General features: G+C 45.9%; 1 protein-coding gene across 2 annotated transcripts in view; it reads right to left on the reverse strand.

The window, feature by feature from the left end:
- The window catches only part of Rfx8 (regulatory factor X8), a 58,549-nt gene that overhangs the window by 21,626 nt on the left and 11,687 nt on the right, over window positions 1-25,236 (reverse strand). For both annotated transcript variants that reach the window (XM_040729510.1, XM_040729511.1), the window contains exons 5-7: window positions 8,465-8,525; window positions 2,314-2,424; window positions 532-609 (exon numbers count right to left, since the gene is read on the reverse strand). In XM_040729510.1, coding sequence (XP_040585444.1) covers window positions 532-609; window positions 2,314-2,424; window positions 8,465-8,525 — 250 coding nt within the window. The remainder of the gene's footprint in view (window positions 1-531; window positions 610-2,313; window positions 2,425-8,464; window positions 8,526-25,236) is intronic.

A 25,236-nucleotide genomic window follows, 5' to 3' on the forward strand; every position in this document is an offset into this window, starting at 1 on the left:
AATAGGGGGACCCCAGAGCTTTACACTATAGGTAGTGATGTCACTGAGCTGCCACACAGAGGTTCTAGAATAAATTCGGCCAGCACCCATGCCAGATCCTGTTTCTTTTTTCTTTTCTTTTTTTTTCTTTTTGGAGCTGAGGGCTGAACCTAGGGCCTTGTGCTTGCTGGGCAAGCACTCTGAGACTGGGCAAAATCCCCAGCCCCTAAATCCTGTTTCTTTGGGCATGGCATGTGCTGATAAAATGGCTTGGGCATTACTGGGGAAAGACAGCTATTACTACCCACACTTTATTCAGGCCCAGCTGAATCTGTTCTTCAAGCACCGTGATGCCCATATTAGAACTCTGTAGGTTTTCCAAATGCCTGTGCTGCGACTAGACCACGTTCCAGACCTCACCAATGACTGGGCAGTTGCGTGATAAGCCGTTTTATGCAGTGGGAAAGCTCTGGGTATCCCTGGAGGGGTCTGATCAAGCTCAGAGGTTGACAGCCGATCATAAGTACTTGTATTTTATAGATAGACGCCCACCTTCTCCAGCTCTTGGTTCCTCACATTCTGTAAAATGTCTCGGCAGTAGTTGCAGTACTCATCGGCAAGGAAGACCACCTAGGAAAGCATTGGACGTTAGCTCAGCTGTCAGGCCGCCCCACGAACAACTGTCCGCAGAGACCCCGTGGAATCGGCTTCTCAGGCCTTTCTTGTCCCCGTTCTGACATGTCTGTAGCCGGGCTTTTCATCCGGCCAGTGCTCTTTGTGTGCATGGAGTCAGCACAGCTTGCTCTCTGACAGCTCGCGGAGCTTCAGCTTTGCTGTGTCAGCGCATACATTGCCAGGGTGTAGTGTGGTTTATGTGTATACGTGTGTGTGTGTGTGTGTGTGTGTGTGTCAATATACACATGTGTGTGTGAAGGCCAGAGGGTGACATCCAATGTCTTCTATAATGTTCTTTATATTTTTAAATTTTTAAAAGAACTTTTATATTTATTCATGCATATGGGAACATGCATGCTACAGCACATAGTAAAGTTATATTCATGTGTGTGGGTGTGTATGGGAACACGCATGCCACAGCACATAGTAAAGTTATATTCATGTGTGTGGGTGTGTATGGGAACACGCATGCCACAGCACATGTGTGAGGTTATATTCATGTGTGTGGATGTGTATGGGAACACGCATACCACAGCACATGTGTGAGGTTATATTCATGTGTGTGGGTGTGTATGGGAACACGCATGCCACAGCACATAGTAAAGTTATATTCATGTGTGTGGGTGTGTATGGGAACACGCATGCCACAGCATATAGTAAAGTTATATTCATGTGTGTGGGTGTGTATGGGAACACGCATGCCACAGCACATGTGTGAGGTTATATTCATGTGTGTGGGTGTGTATGGGAACACGCATGCCACAGCACATGTGTGAGGTTATATTCATGTGTGTGGGTGTGTATGGGAACATGCATGCCACAGCACATGTGTGAGGTTATATTCATGTGTGTGGGTGTGTATGGGAACACCAATGCCACAGCACACGTGTGAGATCAGAGGAGTTGGCTCTCTCCTTCTACTGTGTGAGCCCTAGGAATCGAACCCAGTTTGTCAGGCTTGGTGGCAAGTGCCTCTCTCTGCTGAGCCATTTCACTGACTCCTTTTTGAAGTTTGTTTTTGTTTGGTGTTGGTGTTGACGGTGGGGGATGCAGTGTACTTGTGCAGAGAGGGCATTGGGTATCCCTGTCTATCACTTTTGCCTCGCTCCTTGAGAAAGGGTACCACTGAGCCTGAGCTACTGATTGACTAGAGGAGTTGGCTAATGAGTTCCCGCAGTCCTCCTGTCTTCAGCCACCCCAGCACTGGGATTGCAGACTTGTGCCTCTGTGCTGGCTTTTCAAGGCTGTTGGGATCTGAACTCAGATCCTTGTGCTTGTACAGTGGACACTTCACTGACTGAACCATTTCTCCATAGGCCACCAGGTTTTGACATCTTTCTTCCTAAACCTAGACCCCTGCATTAATCCCCAGCTCCGGTTTCTAGAGAGCCCAACTCTCTTGACTCCTTGTTCTTGCCCCTTCTTTCATGCAGGAAGCCCTCCCTTTAGAAGATGAATGACAGCAGTCCCGGGGAGCCTTGCACCGGCTCTGAGGGGCAGACCTCAATTCTCAGGCCCAGGAGGAATGCTGGTCCTCGATGGTCTGAGAGGAGAGAGGCAGTATCCCAGGTGATGAGCACATCTCAGGCAAAATAAGAAGGCGCTGGTGTAAAACCCACACGGACTGCAAGGCTGATGTCCCTCAGGACGCAAACCTACCAGCTTGCAGGAGTACTTGTTTGCCAGCTCTTGCTCCCAAAACGGACACCTTCTGAACGGAGACACAGGTGATCCCATCAGGTCGGTCTTAATTGGTGAGTGATTTTCACACTGCAAGTCATTTATGCAATGATTATTTCTCTAAAATAAAATGCATTCTCTGGTATATAAACTAAGTCACAATCAGAGATACAAGTAACTCTATCCAGTCTTCGATGTGGTACTGTTTCTGCAACTTCTCGTAGTTCACTACAATGATAATGATTCCTAGAATACTATCAACTACATGGCCACAAAGGTCAGGCTTTGGTATTTAATATTGTCTTAGGTAGGGTTTCTATTGCTGTGAAAAGGCACCATGACCGACCGCAGCAACTCTTAGAAAGGAAAACATTTAGTTGTGGTGGCCTCTTACAGTTCAGAGGTTTAGTCCATTGTCATTATGGTGGTAGAACAGGACCACTGGGAGTTTGGCAGCGAGCAGGCAGACATTGTGCTGGAGAATTTTACAACCTGAGCCAAAGGTAGCAGGAAATAAACTGTAATACTAGGCATGGCTTGAACATATATGAGACCTTAAAGCCAGCCTCCACAGTGACACACTTCCTCAAACAAGACCACACCTACTGCAACAAAGCCACATCTCCTAGTAGTGACACTCCCTTTGGGGGGCATTTTCTTTCAAACCACCACGAATACATTACCCAAACTGATCGTTCTTGGGGGGTCCTGTGTTACAGTCAAGACCTAAGTAGTCATATTCAATAAAAAATATCATCTAGCTTGCCATGTGATCTCTCAGGAGCAATGGTGCTCAGGAGTGTGTCCTCAAAAAGATAAGTTCTTATAAAATATATATTAGTAATTATGGGTTAATAATCAAATCAGAGCTAGCTGATAAGAAACCAAGCAAACGGCTAACAGTTTCATAATTAATGTAGTTTCCTGTGTGTTCAGTTGGGTTGGCATGGCTCTGGGACCTAGGTAGGATCCCACAACAATATGGTGCCAGCAACGTGGGTATTAAGAACTTCCACTCAAACCTTAACAAAGGCTTAAAAAGGAATTTTACAATCAAAAGAACAGAGGCAAACACAGCTTCTTAGTAGCAGCAATTTTCTCAGGTGAGCTCTGTTTTGCTAAAGACAAGCAGAGACTCACGAGGCTCCTTTAAGGGAGGTTTCCTGACTCAGCATAAACGGAAAGAGGACATGGCTCTTTTAAGAGGCCCTGCTACCAACAGAAAAGCATAAATTTTTACAGTAAAGTCAGATTAAGATGCAGTAAAACCTCTGGGAGGTTTACAGTGTGTTTAAAAAAATAAGTAGGCGTGTGGAAAAAAAAGAAACAAGGTAAAGTGGTTAAAGAAAAATAAAAAATAGAGAGAGAAAATGCCTGGGCAGTGGTCACACACACACACACACACACACACACACACACACACACACACACACACACACACCTTTAATCCCAGCACTCGGGAGGAAAACATAAACAAAGAGAGTAGCTGGGTGTGGTGACACACGCCTTCAATCCCAGCACTTGGGAGGCAGAGGCAAACAGATCTCTGATTTCAAGACCAGCCTGGTGTACAGAGAGTACAAGGGCAGCCAAAGTGCCCAGAGAAACCCTGTCTCAAAAAAGGAAAAAGTAAAACTAAAAGAGAGTAATAATAATAAACAGATAAATAAAAAGCCACGTAAAGATGGAAAATACAGAGTCTGGATACTGTATGCTATTGTGTGGTCTTTGAATTGTTTCACTGCTAAGGAAACGCCAGCAACATGGCTTTAGCAACAACTGCTAAAACAAATGCTATTAAATTAATCCAACTTATATACTTTAAATATGCTTTGACTTCTAAATTTAAATATAAGGACAGGTTACTTGGGAAAGGAATTTCTGCTCTTGTTTCCACAGAAAATGGAAAGCTGTGAAGCTGGGCAGTGGTGGCGCACGCCTTTAATCCCAGCACTCGGGAGGCAGAGGCAGGTGGATCTCTGTGAGTTCGAGGCCAGGCTGGACTGACAGCCTCCAAAACAATACAGAGAAACCCTGTCTCGTAAAACCAAAAAAAAAAAGGAAAGCTGTGGATTCCTTCCAGGCTTCTGTGGTTTGATGAAGCAAGACCTCCTAAAGCAATGTCCCAAGTGATCCAACATCTAAAGCAGCTGAGATGACGCAGCCTTACAGACTACAAAAACAAGGTTTCTGAGTTTTGTCATGATCCCCATGGTATGGACAGCACCCTATCAGCAGGAAGCAGTTTTGAATGAACAATGCCCAATTTCCCAAATATTGTTTATAAATTTTTGTTTTCACTTAAATGAGCTGCTTATAATTGGTTAATGATCACAACCAATCTCTTTTTAAAGGTAAAAGGGGGTGGTATGGAAATGAATACTTTGTATTGGTATGGTTTTTCATTTATTGATACAAATTTAAGGTCAATTTTGTGATATGTATATTTCTCCTCTTGTTTAGGTATTGTGTTTGTATAATTCATTTAAAAATGTAATGTATAATTAAATACAGGTTATAGATACTATATAATAGTCAGAACTTATAGTTAGGTAAGTTAGGTTTTCTAGATATACAGAGATATATTTAAGATAGATAGTCTCCAAACCTTTCAAAGATCTTCAGACAATGGCTTTTAAAATGGTTTAGGGTTTTTCTTGACAATGAGAAATGTTTGTTCCTGGCAGCACCAATTATGTCTGAGAAGAAGATGGGCATCGAAGAAACTCGTTATGGAATTTGCTTTCAACATGGCAAGATTAGCTATGTGGGCAAAAAATTGCTCTTGCCTAGACTGTTTGACTGTTGCTGTATAATCTGGGCATGCAGGACCCACAGAAAAGTGACTACTAAATTTGGACGGTCCTTCAGGGTTCCTGCTTCATGGAAGAGTCTACCAGACTTTCTGCAGGACACAGAAAAATGACTGACAGATTGCCAATACAGATGGATAGTTTGAAACTTCCTGCTTTGCTGAGAAGTCTTCTAGACACACGTGGCCTACGGGCTGCAGATGGATGTCCCAATGTTACAGAGAAACTTCGGGTGACTGCCCAGGTAGCAAGATATCTCTGTCAATTCTAGTGTTTATATATTATCCTTCTGTGGTCTTTGATGGAGTTGAAGACAGTTGTAATTATATAGTTTTCCTTAGTTATGATAAAAGATAAGACTTTAGACCCACACAGATAGAATAGATAATAAAATATTTTCTTTAAATCTTACTAAATGTTATGGACAAAATATTGTAACTATAGTTCTTACTTGATAACTGTTCTATTATTATATATAATTTGACTATGTTAAAGTTAAAATCTTTCTTTTATTTTAGACGGAAAAGAGGAGATGTTGGGAGACGACATTCTGTAAATATGTGTCTCATTTGTTTGAATAAAGCACTGTTGGCCAATAGGGAAACAAGATAGGTAGAACTAGGAGTCTAGGAGGATTCTGGGAATTGTAGTGAGGAGAGCTCTCGCCATGTGATCTCCTCGGAGCAAGGGTGCTCAGGAGTGTGTCCTCAAAAAGATAAGTTCTTATAAAATATATATTAGTAATTATGGGTTAATAATCAAATCAGAGCTAGCTGATAAGAAACCAAGAAACGGCCAACAGCTTCATAATTTAAAAAAATATCATCTATGAGCAGCCTAATGTCACTATGTATTTCTAGAACCATCATCAGTAGAATTATTGCTCCTTGAAATAAAGTGGAGTCCTGTCAGATTCATGGTACCTCAGTGGTAAAGAGAGTTAGCTGTACGGGAAATCCTGGGCTGACAGGAAAATGACGGTCATGGGCTTCACTTTTGAATTTCAGGTTAGAAGGGAAGGGGACAGAGATATGACAGAAAGCACACAGGCCCTCCTCACACTGCTGACCATCTGGCCGGGGTGGGGCTGCTCCTGGCCAAAGGACACCAAATTTATTTAGAACGATTTCTTCAGGATTTTTTGAAAGGTTTCTTTTAATCAAACGGGCTGAAGTGAGATCCACTAATTGAACTTTGATGCAAAGCCAGCCACACGGAATTGAGACTTTTCATCTCTCTCCATCTTAAGGGTGTGCTGGTTTCTGGCCTTGGAATTCTGGCCAAACCCCTGGCTTTCTCAGTTCCTATGTGTGCATGGCTGAACTCAGCTTCTAGCTGGTCTGAGGATTTGGGGATATTGTTGTCTAGCAGGCTCCTGAGGGTCAGCACCCCCTTCCATCTCCTGGGCACTCTTGCTCGGGGCAGAGGGTTGTGCTCAGTTATCATCCCACAGTGTGCCACACACAATGGCAATTACCCCCTGGGGGCGTTGCTCCTCCTTAATGACACCTCTTGTCACTTCTGAGTATCACGCTGAGAGGTTGGAGAGACCACCCAATGGCCAGTGCTCCTGAACTCCTTTAGCATCTGATAAAAGCAGTAGGGACATCAGCATCTACACACACACACACACACACACACACACACACACACACACACACGCACGCACGCATGCACGCACGCACGCACGCACGCACACAGCAGTAATGCAGAGTTGGATGCTGCCTGTGCCCCAGTCTCAGCGTTCACTGCTCTAGGTCTGTGGGGGATGGGGAGGAGATCACCTGTCAGGAAGAGCCTGTTTCACAAGCCCAGCAGCCTGACTACTGGAGCTTCTCTTAAAGAGGACCAGAGAGCTCTCCATTCCAGCTCCAGACAGCTTCTCACAGTGAAAACCCCGCCATCTGCTCCAGAGCCCAGGCTGACCTGGATATAGCTGCTCCCTGGCTGCTACTACTGTCCCCAAGGCCATATTTCTCAAAGTGTGGTCCTGAAACCACACCTTGGTAATAGGGATCCATAGTCCTAGTCCCCGGGTGATTCAGAGGAGGACAGAGATCTAGCGTTTCAACCACCTTTCTGGCTGGCACACGTATTGAGAGCAGGTAGGTGTATGGGTGTGCCCACACATGTGCTCCCATGTAGAGACCAGAGAGGACGCCTGGCACCTTCCTCTATTGCTGTTAAACTGGAAGCCCGATGTTTTGTCTAGGCTTGCTGGTCACTGAGCCAACTGGATCCACCTGTCTCTGCTCCTTAATGCTGGCTTTATAGGCATGGGCAGCTGTGCCTGTCTGTTTCTGCGGGTGCTTGGGATCCAGTATCAGATTCTCATCAAGCACCCCTACTCACCCAGCCACCCCAGCCTCTCTAGGCAGATGCTCTCTCTCTCTCTCTCTCTCTCTCTCTCTCTCTCTCTCTCTCTCTCTCTCTCTCTCTCTCTCTCTCTTTCTCTGTCTCTCGCTCTCACACCATGCCAACTGTAGCTGCCTGCCCACAGATAGTGTTTCTCAAGTACAAGGCCATGGGATTTTGTCTTTATAACTTTTGGGTTATGTCCCATGCAGCCCTCAACAGTACTGGTAACAAAACAGATGTTTAAAAAATGATTCTTAGTGAGATGTGTATCTGTTAGGGACAATGTTTCTGTCCCTCCAATTCCCATGCTGATATCTTAATCAAACTGTGCTAGAATTTAGAAGTGGGACCTTGGGAGGTGACTGAGCCAGGAGGTGGGACCTTCATGAACTGGATCACTCACCAGTGAGAAGTCAGAGAAGGCTGTGCTACCCAAGGTCAGGAGGAGCACCCTGATGCTTGCAACTCAGCATGGAGCCCTCGCCAGCATTACCCAGAACCTTGAGAAACAGTGTGTTCAAACTGCTCAGTTTAGAGTAATTTGCTTTAGCAAACAGCTAAGATATGAATCAAAGTACGGTCATGATGTCTTGGCCAACTAAAGCAAGGTTCAACTCAGTGTCACAGATTAGCTATTAATAGTTCTGATGTCCTGATTCTAAGAGTTGAAAGAATACCACAGAGGCTCATTGCAGCAAATTTATCACTAACCACCTATGCATCCTTTAGAGTTATACCTCAAGAAACACATCTCAACCGTGACCGCAGCTGAGCAGTGTGGTCCTCCCGGCCAGGGGCAAGGTCGGTTCTACCTGAGTGTAATATATGCTGGACACTCAACAGCAAGAACAAATGGGTGGTGGATTAAGGATTGTCCAGAACACCACACACAACAAACACTTATAACCCCTAGATACAAGTAGGCCTATTAAAGCCCGTCTATTTTATACCATACTCACTGTTTCTTCCTGTTGGATAACGTTGCTAAAATCAGAAGATTTTCCAAAGGCAACATCACCACTGTGGAAGAACAGACAACAGAGAAATCACATGACTAAGATACCACTCTCTGAACCCAAGAATGGGATTTCTTCTGCAGCAAGCTTATTTGTTTAAGATACAACTCTTTATCAAATACATATCCTCCAAGACCCTATCCACATATGATGATTGTCATGTGCTTGGGATTTTTTTTTTAAATCTATTTCTGTATCTGGGACAACCTTGCCTTTTAATTTTAAATTTTTTATTCCCTTCAGAATCAAGGTTATGATAGCATCAAGGTTACAACTTCATTCCTGTGGAAAAAGAAAAAAACCACTGTGAAAAAGGGGTCTTTACTACCTTTTGGTTCGGGTGTTTTACATTAGCAACCCAGATATGACAATGCCACTAGGTGATGGAGGTAACAGAGCACTGTCGCAGAGCAAGGGACCTGGGGGTTAAGAGTAGACTCTAAGCTTGTTGGGCTGCTGTGTTTAAGAGGCACACATGGTAGAGAATAGATACAGTTCTACTGAGTGGTGGGGAATGTTTCCCCTTTAGTTATGAGCATAAGACAAAGCAAGGTCCAGGGTCTCCCACTTGCACCAGGAAACATGCCTTCTCTGGGTGTGAGAGAGCAGAGCATCTTCCTCCCTTGTCTGCTCCAGGGCTGTGGCTGAGCTGAGGGACAGGCATGGCTCAGGAGCTTCGTCTACTCCAGTCGTCATCATCATCATCATCCCCTTTGCCTCAGAGTGTGGGGCTCTCTCTTCTCAGAGCAGGGAGCCATCATCAGGTGGATACTGAGGGAGTGGGCTGGCAATGACTTTCACGGCACCAGAAAACGCCATCCCTGCCCAGCCTCCCAAAGCCCTGGGTGCTCGCTTGTAAAGGTTTGTGTCATGGTGTCTGTCATTCTGTTCTGCTGCCTGAGTCATGAAAACCTGGGCAGAGTATTTGATATGTATCTGATGGTGTTTCTCCACAGTAACTCTATTCGATCCCCAGTTGTGATGGACAGATTGAGAGCCTGGAGACAACCCTCCAGGGAGGCACACCCTTCATCCTTTAGCATAAATTGTGAATTAATCCTCAGAATAAAACAAGACAGAAGGGCATCATCCATTACACCCTAGGGGTTTTTTTTAAGGAAGTAGGAGGAAATGCAATTTTTCTACAATTGTACATTGTGTCAACATAGAATTCCTAGTATCTTTCCTATGTAAAAATAAATATAAGACCACGATGTGAATATTGGGTCCATTTATCCATCCAAGCATCCTTCTCTCTAGTCACCTTCTAATCCATCCATTTATCTATTCATCTGTCTGTTCAACCATCCATCTATCCACCGAGTCACCATCCATACATTTAACTATCCATCGATCTGTTTCTCATTCAGTCATCATACACTTGTTAAATGTCTACCACATGACAGGCATTTTGTTGGCTCTTGCCAGGTATAGCTGTGATTGAGACACACATCTGTTCTCTCAGAGCTAATCTACTGAGGAAGAAAACAAAACGTAAAGATATTGAATGAGAACCATGGCAGCTGACCTGTGGGGCATCATGATGTATGCTGGGATAGTCCTAAGCCTCTGTGAATTCAGTTCATAAACATGTCCACTAGCAGCTAGATAAGCTCACATGCAACTAGCTAGCCTTATTTGGCTGAAACTTACCCAAGACATCTGGATGGTACCCATTAAACCCTTTGGATGGTGAGAGTGAACGTCACCGGGCCTTCCTTATGATATTCAGGAATAAGAAAGTAGCAGCTAGCAGATCTGGGTCAGACTGAAGGGAACAATGATGGGACATGTCCCTCCTCCCTCTCACCCCTCTCCTACCACTGACTCACAGCCTTGGAGCAACTAGTACCGCTCATTATGGCTGAGTCATGCCCTCAAGTATTTCCAGCTTTTACACGAAAACTCCCAAATTCCTGCCAGGTGATCACTGTTGGATATGGGTTTAACTCAAGGATAACTGGAAGGAGGGTGGCAAGACCAAGGGGACCTTAAGAGAATACAGGACCCGCGTGTGGCGGTGCTCCCCACTATGGGAGCCCCGTTATTCTTTTTTTGTTAATGAGGGATTTTGTGCATTGAAATACCAATAGTGAGAAAGCCAAAATGTTTCAGCCTCATGGAGGGATGGGACCATTCAATAACAATATCCATCGTGTCACAGAAACAGGGGGGTTGTCCCTGCCCTGTCTGGGATGCCCAATCAAGAAAACAGCTCAATACGTAGAGCAATCAATAGGTTTAGTGAGCTCAAACCAGTTTTTTCTTCAAAGTCACCTCCTTTAAGAGCAGTGGTTCTCAATTTCCTACTGCTGCAAGCCTTGAATACAGTTCCTCATGTTGCGGGTGACCCCCAGCCATAAAATTATCTTTGTTGCTGCTTCATAACTGTTACTTTGCTATGGTTATGAATCTTCACATAAATACCTGTGTTTTTTGATGGTCTTAGGTGACCCCCGTGGGGTCATTTGACAACCCCCCCCCACAGGGGTCATGGCCCACAGGTGGAGAACCACTGTTTTCTAGCCTTGTGCAAACAAAGATGCACAGAAGAATGCACGGGGCAGTGGTGTAGGTGGGGTTAAAGGATGTGCCAGACATGCTGAAGGACCCGAGACGATCTCCATATGTGTACTGTCGATTACATAAAATACACATGGAAGTGGAGGGGAGGCGGTCAAGAGAGGGTAACGAGGGGGTGAATGTGATCAAAATACGTCATATCCACGTGTGGAAATGTCATAACAAAAACCATTATTTTTTTTTACAACGAGTATATGCTAATTAAAAAATTCAGCATGACTTAGGATGTGAACTGGAGGTTACCATACAGCTGAGTCACGAGGCCGACGAACAGAGAACCTCTGCTTGGGTCTAGCCTTCAGGTCTGGTGTGGGACCCGGAGGTCTCGGTCAAAAGTGCTGGTGCAGTGAGGACATGGTACACTGGACACTTGCTGTGCATGAACCTGGAAAACTGGGCTAGGAAGTGAGGCTGTGGGAGACCTGAGTCCACTTTTCCTGCACTGGAGTCTACTACCACCCAGGAGCAGCCACAGCGACAATAAGGTCAGAGAGGGTCTGTCCAGGGTGCCAGCCGCAAGGGCTGTGTGTCTTTGCACTCCCTTGCCCCTGAGCCATTTCCCCAGTGTGGTTCTGATTCAGACCATGGGGACATTTATTAGGCTCTGAGTCAAAGCCACACAGAATACTTAGAGGGCCTTGCTGAGAATGCAGGGATCCCCCCCCACCCCCTGTGTCTGACTCCTTAGCAGTTTCACCAAAGCAGAACCAAGAGCAAGTCTACGGCACAGGGGTGGTCCTGTGTTAGTATGTCCCATGAGTGAGGATACATGGTTCTTGTGGGCTAACCCTTTAGCTAACCTAGGCTATTAGGATTTAATAAACAATGGGCAAGGGCAAGGACAGATATATCAGGAAAGGGAGGAGATGACATCCTGCTGTAGTACATGATGGCTACACTTCTTCAGCAAGATTCTTGGGCTCAGGGGTCCTGGACAGGAATGGCGTGGGGTCAGATGATTCTAAGTCCTATTTAAGGCCCAGAGCCTCTAAATACTTGGTAATATGTGAACTCAGACTTCCTTTCCAGGCTCCCCTGTAGTTAGACTCTTCTGAGTCCCCCATGGAGAAAACCCAGGGAACTCTTTGTTTCTTTGGGGACCAGCAAATGCCCACATGCTTTATGTAGTATGAAAATCATATTACTTTAATCAGTTTTCACAATCATTTGGCACCGAGGAGACCAAGACATTCTTCTAGGACAGAGGGTTACTCTTAATTAAATAAATAGATAAATAGATGAGCATCCCCACAAGTCTTTTCAAGTGTGGTGTTAGCTCTAACTCTGCTTTGCCTCCACATTCTCAGGCTTTAACATCACTGCCATTAATCTAGACTTCCATTACATCACTCTGGCACCCCGATCTCTCTCACACATCGCTCTAACAGTGGGGAAAACAACTCGAAGCAATTATAAAGGTAAGAGGATAAAAATGTAGTAAAATCCAATTCTCCGACCAGGCTGGTCTAGCGTGAGCACTGTGGCAGAAGCATGGTCCCCTAGTCACTGTGGGTTCACCTGCAGGGCTCTCACCACATGTGAGATAATTATTCTGGTATTGATTGAAAGGCACTCTTCACAGATAGCTTCGGATGTAGAGTTAAAATGTAAACATAGATTTATATAGGGACATGCTGTTACATCACAATTGCAATATTTGTGCAGCTTTGATTACCTTAACTATAGGTAATCAAATACACCAACCACTTACTTATTTGGTGCTATTCTTTGTTCATCCTAACCCTTAGACCACCCTGCAAAGGTGGAAGCTAAGAACTGTTGTCCCTTTTTTGTCTTTTGTTTTTGTTTTTCGAGACAGGGTTTCTCTGTATTGCTTTGGAGCCTGTCCTGGAACTCACTCAGTAGATCAGGCTGGTATCGAACTCACAGAGATCCGCCTGCCTCTGCCTCCTGAGTGCTGGGATTAAAGGCGTGTGCCACCAACGCCCAGCTGTTGTCCCTTTTTTCATTGGGCAGAAGAATTCAGAGGAGGATGTTTTGATCTGAGTTGAAAGCAATTGCCTATCATCCTGTTCTTGAGGGCACACATGTGTCAGACGAGGTGATAATATTAATATTATAGGAGCTGTGGATATAGCTGAGTTGTAGATTCCTTGCCTACTATGCATGGGGCACAGGTTCCATCCCTCCTAGAACACAGACACAGACACAGACACAGACACAGACACACACACACACACACACAGGGACACACACACAGGTTCCATCCTTCCCAACACACAGACAGAAAGACAGACAGACAGACAGACACACACACACAGACACAGACACACAGGGACACATACACAGGTTCCATTCTTCCCAACACACAGACAGACAGACAGACACACACACACACACACACACACATGCAGAGACACACAAAAAGTGTTTTGAAACTAAAACTGTACAATAATTATGCTACTGGAAAGAACATGCTGGCAGACTGAGCACCGTAGCTTAGTCATTTTCTTCATGGAGGGAGGTTGCTTTTCAACTATTTAACTGTCTCCTGACCCATTAGATTTAATGAACAACTTAATTGCAAAATGATGACCTGTGGGAAAGCCTCCGTAAGTGTTGAAAGTGTAGGTTATCCACATTTGCTTTCTTGATGCAAACTTTCAGCCTCTGGGGGTGTATGTGGGGGGGGTCAAGTTTCACCGGCAGACAGCAAATAACAGCAGACACTGTAGTGGGTGGCTTTCCAAAGATGGGCCAGGGAGGGGTCCTTGGAGCAAATGATAAGTTCCTGAAGGTGTCAGGGAAGCTTGGGGTGGAATCTGCTTCCAAAGCCTTTGCGGAGCCAGGGTGTCATACTGGGGCATGATTCCTCATACACAAGTTTCTTTTCTTCTTTCTTTCTTTCTTTCTTTCTTTCTTTCTTTCTTTCTTTCTTTCTTTCTTCCTTCTTTCCTTCCTTCCCCTCCTCCCCTCCCTCCTCCCCTCCCCCTCCTCCTTTTTTGAAAAGCTGCCTAAACACAACTGGGTAATACATATGTTTAACCTTAACAAGTTCTAACCAGTCCTGGAAACCATAGGGTGGACAGGGCCAAAAAGCTGGTTGCAACTTGGACACCTCATTAGCAGGGAGACTCATCAGCGGTCTCGCTGGGGGGTCCTGGCCCCAAAGGCTCTGTTTTCATCTTGGCCCCTTGTACACTGGCTGCCTAAATAGAAGGAAAAGAGGTGCTTACTGGGTCGGGGACCCTCTGGCAGAGCTGCTGTGATCTGGCATCCTCGTTTGGTGGTGACCACAATTGCCAGGCTGCAGCTAACTTCCAGTGAGTTTGCTTTCCCCAAGGGGTTGGGGGAGGCTGGAGTGCTCTGCCTGTCCTGCTTTGTTGGGACATGGATCCAGCTGTGGACCCACAGTCACATTCCACGGGCTCAGGCTGCCACCCCAAGGCAGTCCCCTGAGCTCATGAGCTGGCAGAAGAACAAAGAAACGGAAGAACAAAGGCTCAGCATTTGAAGGACAGCTTAAACACTTTCAAAGGCCTTTAGCTGGAAAAGCTCTGTGTGTGTGTGTGTGTGTGTGTGTGTGTGTGTGTGTGTACATGTCTGTGTGCTGGGATGGATAGAATCAGTGTGTGTGTATATGTGTTGTATGTGTATGTTTGTGTGTGTGTTTATGTTTGTATGTGTGTACATGTCTGTGTGCTGGGATGGATAGAATTAGTGTATTGTGTGTGTGTATGTACATGTCTGTGTCTATGTGTTGGGAGGTTGTGTGCGTTGTGTGTATGTTTGTGTGTGTATCTGTATATGTGTATGCCCATTTCTGTGTCTGTGTGCTGGGAGGGATGGAATGTGTGTGTGTGTGTGTGTGAGAGAGAGAGAGAGAGAGAGAGAGAGAGAGAGAGAGAGAGAGAGAGAGAGAGAGAGAGAGAGTCTGTTGTGGCAGGGAGGAGGACAAAGATTAGTTCCATTACATCCTGAAGAGAAACATGAGATCACATGTAATTCTTTTGGGAATTTATATTAAGTAGAATGGAAAAGGACAGACAAGTTTTCTTTAAAATGTTTAAACTTGGGATTTAAGTTAAGCAGGGCCACTTCCCCAGGTATGATTAAACACACACTCACATGCATACATGTACACACACACTGCACCCTGACAAGAGAGGGAAGCATTTTGCACCTTGGCTTCAGTCTGATGAATTCCTAGGTCAGCAGTTATACTATGTCCAGGTCTCAGTCTGGGGGCCGGCTAAACACAACGGGACTTTGGGAGGCCTGTGCCCTGCAAAATCACACCACCCTGGAGATGGAGAGGAGGAGAGGGACTTCCAGACTTCATGAGGGGGTCTTTTTCTTATGGTAAGGAGCAAACAAAAGTCTCAAGTTTTTACTCAGGTCTTGGCCTCTCTTGAGCCTAGGGTGAGAGTTACCACACCCATCCCATCCCATAGGTACTTCCGTCTATGCTCTGTCCCCTTTGCAGGTGGTAAGCAGACACTGTGTCCTGGTCCCCAAGATGGCTCTTTATCTTGGGGCATTTCCCCCCAGCACAAGTACGGAGAAAGGGATGTGGTGGTATTCCAAGGACTTGAGTGCAGACTGTTTGAACTGATGAGGTGTCTATATCAAAGAGGTAGAGAATAGACAGGCTTGTCTTGACATCAAATATATTTTAGCTAGGTTACATGCCTCTTTGAAGTGTTTGGGGACAGTGGCATAATGCTGAAAGTCATCTTTCCCATTCTTGGCCAAATTTCTGTAATAATGCATGTGTGCGCCCGCGCGCGTGTGTGTATGTGCGTGCACGCGTGCGTGTGTATCCATCCATTTCCTTCCCTGACACACAGTACAGAAAATGTGTGCGTGTTGGGGCAGGGCCAGGGTATGTGTTTAAACCAGATCCTAGAACAGCCTAGACACAGGTTAGTGTCCCAGCCAGTTGCTTTAGAGAGATCGGATGCTCACTTATCTTTCCTTCAGCTGTGGGGCTGTAGCTTGGGACTTCACAAGTGCACATGCTAGGCAAGTTCTCCCGTTGAGCTACATCGCCAGCCCAAGGCTACCTCCCCGGGGAACTCTCCATCCTACTCCTCAGTAAATATCAGAGCTGCTGTACATTAGCCGTCATTCCTGAACTCATAAAGAACCGCTGGCCTCAGCAAGGCAGACAACTTTGGGGGAACCTCAAAAACTCGCATCTGAAGCCTCGCCCAGGGCTCTCCCTTGAGCTTTAAATATGGGGAAGCAAGTGTAAGCAGACCCAGCTGTGCTCCCTTGTCTCTCCCTTCCCATGGGGGGGGGTGATGACTTCCAGGTGTGCAGAACTAGGCTGCTCGTTGCTGGCTTCCCTTTGCTAATGAGTCTAGGGCACTACTCATATATCTGTTAGAGGCAGACAGTTCATGCATCTCCCAGGCACTATCACCTCGCCTCTCCTATGGGGCGAAGGGTAGGAGAGTTTTGCAGGGGAGCAAGGATTGGAATGGGAGTAGCCTATGCAGCTTTGAGATCCCTGGCCGCCCTGAGGACTGGGCTGGGAGATGTCGTGGGGCTTACCATGCCTTTGCTCCTGGATTATGGAGTTATGCTTGCTTTATTATTTTTAATTGAATTTTTTACTGCTATAATTACAGATTTATATGTAGTTGTAAGAAATAATTAGGGGAAAGATCCCTTTTATGCTCTGCTTAGTTCCACCTGGTGATAACATTGTTTGAAAGCTATAGTACAGTCATCCCCTCAGATCTACTGGGCATTGATTCCAGAACCCACTAACCCTCTAAGGAAACCTAATTCCACGGCTGCCAAGTTCCCATATGAAATATGTAGTATTTGCAGAGACCTTGAACACACCTCTGAACATTATGAATCAGCTCTAGTTGACTCACGGTACCTAGGACAATGGAAATTTATCTGCGACACTATATTATGTAGGGAATAATACTTTAAAAAAACAGTTCTTGTATTCAGTGCAGACAGATTTTTTCCAAATAATTTCCACCCATGGTTGATTAAATCTGAGGCTGTGGGAGCTGCAGGAATGAGGGAGTCAGCTGTATCATATCACAGCCCAGATATTGCCATCGATATAACTCACTTGTCTTACTCAAGTTTTCTGTTTTCTCTCTCTCTCTTTGTGTGTGTGTGTGTGTGTGTTTCTACACGTTTTTATCACCTTCATAGGTTCATATGTCTCTCACCACAGCTGAGATATTGTGCCAGGGAAACCCATGGGACAAGGATGGAAAGACAAGTCACAGAATTCAAGAAAATATTTGCAAACCACATAAACAACAAAGGCATAGTATCTAAAATAGAGGAAAATAACCCAGAAGTACAGAAAGAAGGATGCCTCAAGGGATGACACTTCTGAAGTCAGGCTCGTCTCCAGCTTCCCTCACCCCTGGGCCACTCAGTTCTGTCAACCACTGCTCTGTCCCTCATTTCATCATTTGCACGTGTCAAGTGGGATCTTTTCAGGTTGGGGCTATTTTCACTTCAGCAAAACTCCGCAGAGATTTATCAGAGTTTCGATGTGTGTCAACGGTTTGCTCCTCTTCACTGCTGGCTGGCAGTCTACGGCACACAGGTACCACAGTTAGATGAACCAGTCACCGGCTGCAGGGCATCTAGGCGACTCCAGTTCGAGGCTGTTAGCACTGCAGCTGTCATGGACATTGTTGGGTGGATTCACATGTGGAGAGCAGTTTGCATTTCTCAGGGACAAATGTCTAGGAGATCAGTGGAGGGTTAGACAGTACTCATGTGCCAGTCTTTATGAAAAACTGCCAAACCCATTTTTCAGGGTGACTAATCGTTTTATGTTCCCACCAGAGATGTGAGAACAGTCAGGTTCTCTGCATCCTCTTCAGGATTTGGTCTTCCTATTTGGACTTCCGTTCCTCTCACAGGTATGTAGGCACAGCTCACAGCAGAAAGGGCTGACTGTGTGTGGTGTGTGTTTGTCTTTTGTCTGTTTTCTAACAGGATCATTTTTGAGTTTTCATACTATTGGGTGTCACACGCTCTTTCCAAACCCTAGCTTCAGGGCATCTGACAACTGCGTGCATTGCAAATATTTTCTTTCCATCTGTGTCCCTTCTATCCCCTTTCCAGGGCTTTTGAAATAGATCAACTGAGTTTTTCCTTCCAGGGTTAGAGCATTTGGTACTAAGTTTGGGAACTTTCTGCCTAGCCATGGGTCCCACTGAGCTTATTCTACTTTTAAAATTGAATACTCTTATATTTTTATTTGCCTTTTTGCTGTTAATTTTGTGATAAGATTTTGCAGATATTACCTATCACAGTCTCAAACTCTCAGACTCAAACAGTTGGGAACCTCAGCCTCCCTACTGGCTGAGGTACAGCTTTATTCTTTTGTGGGGGTTGAGATAGGGTCTTTCTACATAGCACTGGATGTCCTGGAACTTACTATATAGACCAGCTTCACCTCTAACTCATGGATGACTGACTGCCCCTGCCCTTTGAGTCCTGGGATTAAAAGTGTGCACCACCACAATTAGTATAGCTTTCTTCTTATGCATATATTTTAAGTTTAAGCCTCTGACCTCTCTTGAGTTAATTTTCATAAAAGTTGTGAAGTTTATGTTGAAGTTCATTTTTCTTTTGCCTGTGATTTTCTAACTGTTAAATGCCACCCTCTTTATCAGTTCTCAACCTGTGGGTCACCTATGACCATGGGAAAACACATTTACATTATAATTTGTAGCAGTGGCAAAAATTACAGTTATGAAGTAGCAATGAAAATAATGTTATCATCTTAGTGGTCATGGTGCACGTCTTTAATCCCAGCACTTGGAAGGAAGAGGCAGGTGGATCTCTGTGAGTTCAAGGTCAGCCTGGTCTACAGAGTGAGTTCCAGGTCAGGCTCCAAAGCAACACAGAGAAACCCTGTCTCAAAAAAACAAAAACAAAAACAAGAATTATGGTTAGGGTTACCACAACATGACAAACCGTATTAAAGGATCACAGCTTTAGGAAGGCTGGGAACCAGTGCTCTTCTATTAGGTGACTTACGTATCTCTGCCATCACTTGAGGGACTGGCAAGGTGGCCCAGTGGGTAAAGGGCTTACTGCCAGGCCTGAGACCCAAAGTGGGATCTCTGGAAAGATCACCTATGACTTAACACAGCATGCATGCACATATAGTAATAATAACATGTAATAATTTTAAAATTAAAAACTGGTTGGTGGCATTTGAGGAGTCTGTTTCTAGATTCTCCCTCCTGCTCTGTGTCCCTGTGCTGCCAGTGAGCCACGAGACCTTGACTGTCGCAGCTACACAGAGCTCTCGGGAAGGTGGAGTGCTTCTGTGTTATTCGGCTTCGTCCAGGCTGTGTGAGCTACTTGCCTTCCCACACAGTTTCTGGATAAGCTTTTATAGGACAAGAGAAAAATCTTGCTGAGATTTTCTTTTTTCTTTAAAACAACCTCAGTGAGAGACACAACTGAATCATTTAAAGAGAGAAATTCAACACTTAGTACATTCACGGACTCGTGCAACTGTGTGGATAAAAGGTAACCCTGCGGGTCAGGGGCACTGAGCATTAGAAAGGCCTGCGCAAGGCTAGCTCTGGCTGGAGTCTGGGAACTTGGCCTGCGGAGTGTTCCCAGTGGCAGTTTGCTGGTAGGAGTGGCTCACCGTGTGGAGACTGTACAAATAATATGGCTTAAGCAGGGCTCCTGCGCTCTTTCGGGGGTTACTTTTGGGTGTTCTTTCTGTTATTTAGACATGTGCTGTATTATCAGCTCCTGATAAAAAGTTGGAATATCAAGTTTCTAGTGTGCTGCCTCTGGCAAACACACACACACACACACCATATGGCTAGCTATATTTTGTTGGCTGAGGAGTGGGCTCTGCAAGACTGAACGTGGAGAAAGATGGCATAGCACAATCTCATAGACGTTCCCTCCACTCTTGCCGTTTCCGTGTGTGTGTGTGTGTGTGTGTGCGTGCGCGCACGTGCACACATACGAGTGCACATGCATGTACACGTGTGGAGACCAGAGGTCAATGCCAGATGTCTCCCCCTATTGCTCTCCACTTTTTTTTTTGACAGTCTCTCACTGAACCTGGGGCTCACTGATTTAGCTAGACTTGCTAGCTAGCAAGCTGCCTCCCAGTGCCGGAACTGCAGCCACATGGCCCCCGCTTTTATGTGGGTTAAACTTGATGCTTTCAGACCTTCCCTCCTTTTCCCTGCAATCTGGCTATCTGTCCACCACTGTCACAAATCTTAGCTGCAATACAATCTTATACCGACTCCTATGAGCCCTTCCACCAGATCCCCCAAAGTGGAGATGGTCTTGGGGATCGCTGACATAGTGGTAGCAGTGATGAGGGACCCCAACTCAATGAGGCCATGCTATAGCAAATTTGGGTTAAAGGAGATGGGCTAGATTATTAGGTGGTACACATTTGGAATGATCATCTTTTTACCATTGTATACGGCCCCCTTTTGTCCCAGGTATTCTTAAGTCTATCTTAATGAATATGAACATAGCTATTCTTGCCTTTATAGAATTGTATATATTGGAAATATATATATATACATACACAAATGTAAATATGTATATGTGTAATTAATTTTATATTATATACAGTTATTTTTATTTCTTTTAATTATGTATATGTGTGTATATCTGTGTGTGTATGGGCATCTGAGTTCAGCTTGCAGAGGCTGGAGGTGTCAGATCTCCCTGGACCTAGAATTATAGCCAGTTATAGGACACATGGAGTGGGTGCTAGGAATTGAACTGGGGCCCTCTAAAAGAGCAGTGCATGCTGGTCACCTCTGAGCCATCCCTCTAGCCCCCTGTGTTAAATAACTTCCATTTTTATGGGGTTTTTTTGGACAGGGTTTCTCTGTGTAGCTTTGTAGATCAGGCTGGCCTCGAACTCACAGAGATTCACCTTCCTCTGCCTCCCAAGTGCTGGGATTAAAGGTGTGTGCCACCACCACTTCATTTTAAAAATCTTTTAACTTGTCTCTGGCATCAAATTTGAAGTATACTTCTTGTCAGAAATCTTTTTCTTCTGAGCAACTTTTCTTTGTTTCAAATCCACTCTATCTTCCAATTGGTCTTTGTAGAGAATTTACAATTAATTGTTGGTATGCAGGCTCTTAATTTCCCCTTTATGTGACTTCTTTTATTTTTCCTTGGGTTCTCGGTTCTGCTGCTGAGTTCCTTCCTTTCAGACAGTTAGCTTTAAGCACAGGATCCCATTTTGCTTTAGTTACAGGGCTTCTGGTACAGGTCACTATTGTTCTCCTGGCAGCTGTTTGAGTATCAATTAGAGTGTTTACATCTGAACCCCCAGCCTGGTGTTCCTGAACTTCACCGTTTCAGATGAAATGTGGAAATCTCTTCCCATTTAGGGCCCATTTCCCTCTCCGCTTTAATGTGTCGTTGTACAGAGTGCAGGTCTCTGCCAAAGTAATGAAATGTGACACAAAGACTCAAAAGAAGAGGACAGCCGATTGGACACTTCTGTGTCTCCATTCTGGCCACTGTTTCTTCTTCCCGACGTCCCAGGATTCCTTCTGCTGCCTCCCCCTTGCTCTTTGAAGGATTTCTTTTCGCTCACCTTCAGGACTGAGCTGGCAAGTCACCGTCCCCCCTCATCTTCATTTTCCCTTCATTCCTGAAGGATACTTTCGTAAAGTTTTATTTTAATGCATATGTGCAAACATGCGTGTGCACGTGCACACGTTCGGCGCACACTTGGCATGCACACATGCCCGTGCAGGTGCCCAAGGAGGGCAGAGGTGTGACATTCTCTAGAGCTGGAGCCTCCCAATGGGGTGGTTGTGAGTCAAACTTGAGTCCTCTGCAAGAACAGCAACGCTTGTTAGCCCCTGAAGGACAATCGTGCTGCTTACAGAAGTTGAATGAGTCTTTCTCTTCCAGCTCTTGAGAACCATGGGGCCACCTCCTGGCTATGGTAGAAAGGAGCTATTGGGAGCTGTTGCAGGTCATGTGTCATCATCTTGATAGATTTCAGGTTTTCCCCTTCCTTCCTTCCTTCCTTCCTTCCTTCCTTCCTTCCTTCCTTCCTCCCTCCCTTCCTCCCTCCCTCCCTCCTTCCCTTCCTTCCTGTCTTTCTTTCATTGTTGTTTGTTTGGATTTTTGCTTTTGTTTTTTGGGGGTTTCAAAGGCTTCATTTTCAGAGGCACCCCCATTTTATTTCTGCTTAGTGGTTTAGTTGGTTCCTGCCAGTGCTATTTGTGGCGTGGGCAGAAGGGTTTCTCTGGCTGGACTTGGGAACTTCTTCCACAGTGTGCTCTGTGGAGGAAGTGCTCATCTTCCTGAAGTGCCTTGGCTCTTTGGGGAGGAGAGACTTGGACTGTGGGGCAGGTGGGCTTCCTACACCAGGAGTCTTACTGGATCTGGATCTCTCTGGACAGACTGGCTCACATTCCTCAGTTTCTTGTGGTTGGAAAGAGGTAGCTCAGGCTCCCGGAGAAAGGCCAGTGCTGCCTGAATGGTTCATTTTTGACAAGAATTCCTCATAACCCCCAAGAATCAGAGAGGACTTCAAAACCTTGGACTCTTACTGGGTTGTGTTTGGGGACCACTGCTTCTTGGTGTAAGGATGAAGGAGGATTGAAGATGTCCTGATCCTGCAGTGGGCCCACAGCCCTGGGGTTCCAAACCAACCCGTCTTTCCACTCCAGGCCCCTGTGGTTGCTCTTGTCTCCAGGGTTTCAAGTTGTGCCCCCGAGAGCAGGGTCAGGGACAAACAGGTACATCTTTATCTGACTGTTGTCCAGCTGGAAGTCCAAACACCACATTTAAAGGCATGTCTAAATGTACTCTGCACAAGTTGGGTAATTAAGCATTCTGCTAATGAGCAGCTTCGGTCTATAAGGTAGACACACTTTGCTTCCTAGAAGTATCTGAAGCGGCTTATGTAGGCAATAAGAGGATGCAGGTTCTAAGACGGTGTGAATTCATGCTGCCTCACTTCTGTCCTGATCCAACTACACATCTGGAGACACAGGATGGACAGTGTGCAGGAAAGGAGCTCTAAGTGCTGTGAAGGAAGGCAGGTGGCTGGGGACTGTGGGAGCAGAAAGAGACCTAAGGAGGAGAGGGAATTCTAGTTCTCTCGGCAGCAGGACACAGGCTGGTGACCCAATGGCATCAGCAGCAGTCTCAAAGTTCTAGCTGTGACAGCCCCTAGACCCCACCCAGGGGTGACCCATCGGCCGACTCAGCGCCCATTCCACACTTGGGAGCACCACATGGGCAGGTTCAGCCCTCCACAAGGTCTAGGAGAGCTGGCAGAAGCCAGGCCCACCTCCCCACTCTACAGGACATAAAGAGAACCGGCCCCTGAGGAGCTACATCCCCATGGAGAGCGGACTGGTAGATGTGCCAGGAACCCTGTAAGGACGAAGCCTAAGGTGGCATGCCAGTATAGGGAGGGGAGGAAGCCCTTAGTAAATGCGTGCTCTTGACACAGGCATTGTCATGTCAAGGACCCCAGAGCCCAGATGCATGGAGGAATGGCATAGCCTTCCTCTGATCCGAGTGTAGGTGTTGACAGTGGGCGCAGAAATGTCTACCATGGCACGTGTGTATGTACACACACACACACACACACACACACACACACACACACACGTACAGCCTAAAGACTGCTCACCCACAGAGACTGCCCCTACCAAGAACTTTAGAAACAACCTCTTCGTGGGCCAGACTTCCAAGCTCACTGATGATTACTCCTGGGTTGGTGACACAGCACAGGGATAGGTCATGTCGCCCTGTCGGTATTTCTGCCCATGGGTGACACTTCTCTCTCAAAGTGATGATGAAACCATTGCCATCCCTCCCCCACCCTAACCCTGACCTTGTCTCCCTCATCATTCCTTATGGCCTCCTGTCAGGATGTCTGTTCCCCTTCTCATGGGGACTTTGTGCATTTCTGACACTTAGGTGATGCTTGGGTCACATTAAACATGCATCTTAGCCCAGCTACTAAGCAGGCAGAGGGAAGAGGCCGTGTCTCAATCAAATGTGACTTCTCAACTTAGGAACTTGCGGCCACTCTCCATAGAGGGCCCCTCATACAAACTTGTTTACTGTGCAAACCAGAGGACTCTGTGAGTGGCCAGGATGCTGCTGCAGCTGGTGACAATGATGGCATGCTACAAGTGTAAAAGAAGTTGCCCTTGGTTTCCAGGACACACAATCACCTGTTTGTGCCAAGGGAAGGCCCAGTAGATGGCTAATGAGCGGAGCAGACTTGCTGGCTGGGTAGTCTGTGAGCAGCGTGAAAGGGTGGGGGAGGGGGCTTCTCTGGAGCTGGCACTGTTGAGGATGGTCCCCCTGATGCCACCAGGGGCGTCAACGGGAATGGCAGATTAAGGGAGACCCCAGCAGAGAATGAGGAGTAGGGCTGTGGGAGGCCAGGATGACGAAAGCAAAACAGCCACGCACACCATGGTCACAGGAAGGCGAGTATGGCTGACAGTATGGCTTATATTATGAGGAAACAGAAAGTATTGTCAGAAAAGGAACCAGGATTGGAAGGCTGCCAGCGGTGCTTAGTGGGTGGTCTCTACCTCAGGTGCTTCTGGGAAGGGAAGAAGAAGGCAAATTAGGAAGCCTGGTCTAGTGGTTGTGTTTGGAGTAGGGGGAGGCTGAAAAGAGGGAGGCCATACGAGGCCCATGGGAATCTAGCGACCCTCAGTATCCACACGATACTGACCCCAGACTTCCTCCAATGCTTAAGTCCCTTATATAAAATGAGTGTCTGCGAAGAATGTAAGTGACTCCTCATGTAGGCTTTAAACCACCTCTCGATTATGTAATACCGAAAACAATGTGCTGTGCAAGTAGCACTTAGGCTGTATAGTTTAGGATACAGTCATAAAACGAGATGTCTGTGCATGCAAAGATCATAGGCCTAACTGCCAGCACATGGTCTAGGTCTGGTTCAATGTGGTTCAATCTGTGCATATTGAATCTACCATTCCTGTAGACGCATCCACTACCTATGTTTAATCTGCAGATATGGAGCCTTAACACAGCCGCTATCTGAGAAGGATGACAAGGGCTTACATGAAATGTCAGTATCCCAAAAGGGGAAGAAAAAACAAAGGTTTATAGTCCAATGGAGTCAGTGATGGTTTAGGGTG

Source organism: Mesocricetus auratus, unplaced genomic scaffold (assembly GCF_017639785.1).
Source record: "Mesocricetus auratus isolate SY011 unplaced genomic scaffold, BCM_Maur_2.0 Super-Scaffold_100021, whole genome shotgun sequence".
NCBI classification, from domain to species: domain Eukaryota; kingdom Metazoa; phylum Chordata; class Mammalia; order Rodentia; family Cricetidae; genus Mesocricetus; species Mesocricetus auratus.